Here is a 6,115-nt window from a genome sequence, read left to right on the forward strand (position 1 = left end):
CACACACACACACACACACACACACACTTCCCTTCTATCTAGATGCTTCTCTCTGTTTCTCTCTCTTCACCTTTCCACAAAGTGTTCTGTTTTCTCACATCTTCTGCCCATTCACTTTGCACATGGACTTTCTAACTGCTAACTGTGGAATGTTTGCTGCATGACTTTCTCTTTCTCTTTCTCTCTGTTTCTGTTTCTTTCCTGCTCTTTGATTGGCTGTTGATGGTTAGGATGAGCACATGTGCCCGACGAGCGCAGGCTCTCCATTGGCCTCCTCTCTGCTCATGTTACTGCCGCCACTGTTCATGTGCTGTCTCGGGTCAGTCCCATCAAGCACTCTCTCTCTCTCTCTCTCTCTCTCTCTCTCTCTTTCTCTCTCTCTCTCTCTCTCTCTCTCTCTCTCTCTCTCTCTCTCTCTCTGTTCTCTCTCTTTTTTTTCTCTCTCACTCTCTCTCTCTCTCTCTCTCTTTTTTATCTCTCTCTCTCTCTCTCTCTCTCTCTCTTTTCTCTCTTTTCTCTCTCTTCTCTCTTTTCTCTCTCTCTCTCTCTCTCTCTCTCTCTCTCTCTCTCTCTTTCTCTCTCTCTCTCTCTCTCTTTTTCTCTGTATCATACAATGTATTTCTGTCCATTTCTCTTTATCGGTCTGTTTGTCTACTGACGTGTTTACTAATCTAGATGCTAGCTAACGCAGGCCCTTGCTTCCTAATTTAACTCTAACAAATTATTATTTATTTTATGATGTAGCAAATGATACATGTCTGAAAATGTTTTGTTATTACGCTTCACTCTATAGAGCTGTACAGATTATCAGACATCAGAGAATCCGACATGGATTATTCCATACTCAGATTACAATTATTCCATACATACCCCAATCTCTATTCAATGTGGATATGCAGTCTAGTACCATTATACCTTGCTATTATGTCATCAAACATAGCTTTATGAATATGTAAGCCATACTGGGCTGTTGTACCCCTACTGAACCAATTATCTTTTAGTCAGCAGGGTTGTGTCTGTCACTAACTTGTCCCCCTGCCACCTTCCTCCTTGCCACCTTCCTCCTCCCCTCTTGTTGCCGTGGTCACAGGAGGAGGACTTTGACTGTGGTGGGGCGTCCGCTCTGAGCCCGTCCCTGTTGGCCATGGTGGCGCTGCAGCTGGCCCTGCTCTGGCTCCTGGCCGGCTCAACTCACCACGCCGTCCCCTCGTGACCTCTGAAGACCTCGGTTGCCCCCGGCAACCGGCATGCAACGCCGCCTCAAAACGCCGAACGCTAAAACAAAAAAACATCTGAAACCACTTCCTGACAGATCTTCCTTTGGGATATTTGCGTTTTTCAAGGGTTTCGTTACATTTCTTCACCCAGGGGTGGGAGAAAGTGAGGAAAGTTAACATCGGCGGGATGTAAAAAGAATTCTAAGCGAGAACTTTCATCCCTGACCCCCCCTGACTTTTCCCCTCCAGCCATCTGAGCTTCCAGCCATCTGAGCTTAGGGAGATCGAGGTGATTGAGTGGTGAACTTTGACCTTTGTTTGGCTCGACGATGACAACCCTGCGAATGCTACAGGTTGGACTGCCTTACAGTGCCAGGGGGAAAGTGAAAGGACTGCCTCTTCCTTTTGGGTTCCTTTTAGGTTTTTGTGGTTTTTGTGATGTTCTAAAAGAGATCCCCGTTGATTTTTATTCAACACTGCCAGAAACAGTGCTGCCCTTCGCAACAGTCCCGTTGTGTTTGTCACAACGTTATTTATTTATTTCTAAACGTTTTGCAGTGGCTTGTTACTCAGTATTGAAATGTGTGTTTGTTTTGTTCAAGTTGCAATAAGTTGTTAAATAGGAAGTCAGAAATCAGAATGTTTTTTATTTTACACTGGGGTGCTGTTGGCATTATTCTGTTAGTTTCAACTCCCATTTAAAAGTAGCAACACATTTACATTCACGCTGCTGTCCTTGTATAGATGTGGTGTACAACGATCATATTCATTCACATACATGTGGTCACATATGAACCCTTTTGCCCCCACTCACTGTCCCCTGTTTGAAGTAGTGATGGATCCCTTTCTGTTTGCGGTCAACCACTTCTCCCTCAACCTTGACCACAAATGGTCAATGTCGGGTCCTACCATCTTGGTATCTGGTCCCTCTGAACTAACCATCATTGCCAAAGTGCAATTGACCAATCAGGGCACCCCGGCTGGCCTCTAGTGCGCTCATTGGTCTAATCTCTAGTGCCATGTTGATTCTTAGTCAGACAAACCCTTTAGCTTTATTTATTTGACTGTGTGGCTACTGACCTGAAGGAAACTTGATGTGTTTGGTATTTATTTGAATATTTAAGTTTGTTTTTGTTTTTTATTAGAATGAAGGGCATAGCTGCATGCTAGTGTGTAATGTTGGCTTTAATGCCATTATTTTTAGATTTTTTGCAATGGATATAAAATGAAGAGAAAGAGTAGGGGGGGTGTAGGAAATGTAGACTTGGTACATGACAGTTTATTTGTGCTTTCTCATGTATCACTTCTTGATTTGAGTATCGTTGAATACGTGACTTGCAACTACAAGGACCTGTCTTTCTCACAATGTTCTGCTCGCTATTGTAGAGAACATTTCCCCAAATCAAAAACAATTGCACCTCGTTGCAAAGTGAATTTCCCCCTTAAAACGTCAATTGCTTTAAGACCTATTGGAAATGTCTATCAATACACTCCAATCTAAATTCATTCATATCAGTGTGGATATCAGTCCTGTTGTACTTTCTTAGTTTTTGTGTGCCTTGTGGTTCTGGTACTTTAATAACTTTATGAATTAGAGATTCAAGACAGATTGACAATAGGATACTGTCTTTCTGAGTGTACTATACTATGGTATATACTATACTATGGTATACACCTGCTAACTCATTTCCCCACAAGAACAGCTACCAACATGCTACATGCGAAATAACAGAAATGTGCCTCGTTTTATTCAGGACCAAATCTGGACCCGTCAATCATCCTAGCCAAATGATTATGCAGTGGAATAACTTTGAGTGAAAGAGACATAAGGTTAAGTTTCTTTATTCAACGTTGTAGAAAAACGGTTTTATTAAAACGCGGTTTTATTATCATGTCAGAATATCAACAATTCCTCTCTAAATTGATTGTATTCGTTTCATTTTTGAACATGGTTCAAAAGAGGGACATGGTAGATATGCTGTGCTTTAAAAAAGTATTAGTAATACTTCATTGAATGAATTGCTGTAAATGAAAATGCAAACAACTGCCAAAACAGGGACTTTAAAGGAGCCTTGGGGTCAGAAACATTCACACATTGTTTCCTTTGAAAACAGAGGCATATGGACTCAGGAAACCACATAGTCAATTCAGTGTAGAGTTGGGAACCGACATGATTACGCTGTGTGGTCTCTAGTGCCATTCAAATACTTCTCCCGCACCTCATTATCATTGCTTCAATTAGAATTACAAAGCCTTCTTACGTCAACCAGAATAAAATCCATCTGGACTTTTTCCATTTCTCTGAAACACTGAAGAGGAAGGGGATTTTTGTTATGATCCCAGTCTTAAGCTATGATTATTTGCCAATATGTTATGTGGCGAAACTCGAGCACCATCAGCAAAGGCGGACTGCTGTCATGTGAGGTGACATTTAGGGTCCCGTATTGGTTGTTTCAATGTTCTGTGGGGAAACTAACTAACATCCTGTATTTAAGACCTCAATATCTAAGAACATTCAAGAATATCAAGTGCCATAGGACTCTCTTTCTCTGTTTACTGGGAAACCTATTACTAACGTTTATGCAACGTTTAGGATTGAATAAGTGCAAATCTCATGTATTTTCCCTGTGTTGCATGATAATGCCATGATAATTATACTGTATCAGTGGCAGGCACTGACATAAAGTACCCTCTATCTTCTCCTGCTTTGGTGTGTATTGTTGGCATGGGAAGCATAATACTGTGGGTTTGTTTATGATATGATAACGATACAGCTTCTACTGCCTTTCTCTTGAGGAGACAGCATTTGGTACCGCCCTGATCTGAGTGAGCGCAGTGGCCTAGCGGTTAGAGCGTTGGGCCAGTAACCGAGATGTCACTGGTTCGAATGCACGAGCCGACAAGGTGAAAAATCGGTCAATTTGCCCTTGAGCAAGGCACTTAACCCTAATTTGCTCCAGGGGCGCTGTACTACTATGGCTGACCCTGTAAAACAACACAATTCACTGCACCTCTCCGGTGTATGTGACAATACATATCTTTTCCTCTGTCACAGGTTGTCACATTCAAGACCAGACTAGACCCTTGGGAAATGGTGTCTGGTTATTTCATGCCACTCTAAGGGCTAAAATCAGATGCTGTCACCTCAGGAATAACATATTAGCAGAGTGATTGGAAGTGTTTTTTGATGCTGTGGTGCTCTCTGTGTGGATTGTGTGGGTTATGCTTTTTCTGGGCTCTTTTTTTTAAATCAAGAACTCTCAGTGTGTTTTAAGGGGAGTGTTCCATGCCTGCCACACTATGTCAGGCTATTGGTGGGACCGCCCCCCAATCTTTCTCTGCCAGCGTTTTCATGGCAGACCATTGGTGGACATGTCCACTAATCTCCCCTTGTCAGCCTCCCTTTTGACAGGCTATTGGTGGGCCTCCGCGTCAATCTCCCTTGATTGTGCTTTTAAGATGTTACACTTTTGTGGAACTTGATTCACCTGAATCAGTCATGTATAAATTTGTACGATACTGTTATTATTCTCGGACGAAAGAAAGAAAATAGTCATGTTTATAATCCTGGAAAATGCTTATTCATGTGCAAATACAGTATATTCAGAATAAAACTTTCTCATTAGCTATTGAATGGTGTCCTCTTGCAGTTCTGGGCCCTTTCCTCCTCAACCCAGATTGACTTACTGTTACTGTAACGTTGCCAAAACGCATTTCCCACTTTTCCCCACAATGTGTGTGAGAAACTGAAAGAAGCTGCAGTCTGCTATCCCAGTGTCCCCCAGTGACTCCCACCGGCCAATCAGAGATGAGAATTGAGGTCGGGCCAACAACAACATCCAGTTGTGAAAGTGAAGAATATCTATATCTCTCTGTGGTTATGACACTGAATATGCTTAACGGACACATTTACAGTTGAAGTTGGAAGTTTACATACAACTCAGCCAAATACAATTAAACTCAGTTTTTCACAATTCCTGACATTTAATCCTAGTAATAATTCCCTGTATTAGATCAGTTAGGATCACCACTTTATTTTAAGAATGTGAAATGTCAGAATAATAGTAGAGAGAGTGATTTTATTTCAGCTTCTATTTCTTTCATCATATTCCCAGTGGGTCAGAAGTTTACAATAAATGGAATTAGTATTTGGTAGCATTGCCTTTAAATTGTTTAACTTGAGTCAAACGTTTCGGGTAGCCTTCCACAAGATTCCCACAATAAGTTGTGTGAATTTTGGCCCCTTCCTCTTGAACAGAGCTGGTGTAACTGAGTCAGGTTTGTAGGCCTCTTTGCTCGCACATGTTTTTTCAGTTCTGCCCACAAATTCTCTATGAGATTGAGGCCAGGGCTTTGTGATGGCCATTGTCCTTAAGCCATTTTGCCACAACTTTGGAAGTATGCTTGGGGGTCATTGTCCATTTGGAAGACCCATTTGCGACCAAGCTTTAACTTTAACTGATGTCTTGAGATGTTGCTTCAATATATCCACATAATTTTCCTTCCTCATGACACCATCTGTTTTGTGAAGTGCACCAGTCCCTCCTGCAGAAAAAGCACCACTCAACATGACGCTGCCACCCCCGTGCTTCACGGTTGGGATGGTGTTCTTCGGCTTGCAAGCCTCACCCTTTTTCCTCGAAACATAACGATGGTCATTATGGCTAAACAGTTCTATTTTTGTTTCATCAGAACAGAGGACAAAAAGTACGATCTTTGTCCCCATGTGCAGTTGCAAACTTTTTTCTGGCTTTTTTGAGGCGGTTTTGGAGCAGTTGCTTCTTCCTTGCTGAGTGACCTTTCAGGTTATGTCGATATAGGACTCGTTTTACTGTGGATATAGATACTTTTGTACCTGTTTCCTCCAGCATCTTCACAAGGTCCTTTGGCTGTTCTTC

At 42.0% G+C, this 6,115-nt stretch overlaps 1 protein-coding gene across 1 annotated transcript in view; it reads left to right on the forward strand.

The window, feature by feature from the left end:
• LOC115119944 (voltage-dependent calcium channel subunit alpha-2/delta-1-like) overlaps positions 1-4,851 on the forward strand; it is a 189,260-nt gene extending 184,409 nt beyond the window's left edge. The window contains exon 40 of the mRNA XM_065021121.1: positions 1,091-4,851. Coding sequence (XP_064877193.1) covers positions 1,091-1,213 — 123 coding nt within the window. The 3' untranslated portion in view covers positions 1,214-4,851. The remainder of the gene's footprint in view (positions 1-1,090) is intronic.
• The last annotated feature ends 1,264 nt before the right edge of the window (positions 4,852-6,115 follow it).

The sequence above is a fragment of the Oncorhynchus nerka genome, linkage group LG8 (assembly GCF_034236695.1).
Source record: "Oncorhynchus nerka isolate Pitt River linkage group LG8, Oner_Uvic_2.0, whole genome shotgun sequence".
NCBI classification, from domain to species: Eukaryota; Metazoa; Chordata; class Actinopteri; order Salmoniformes; family Salmonidae; genus Oncorhynchus; species Oncorhynchus nerka.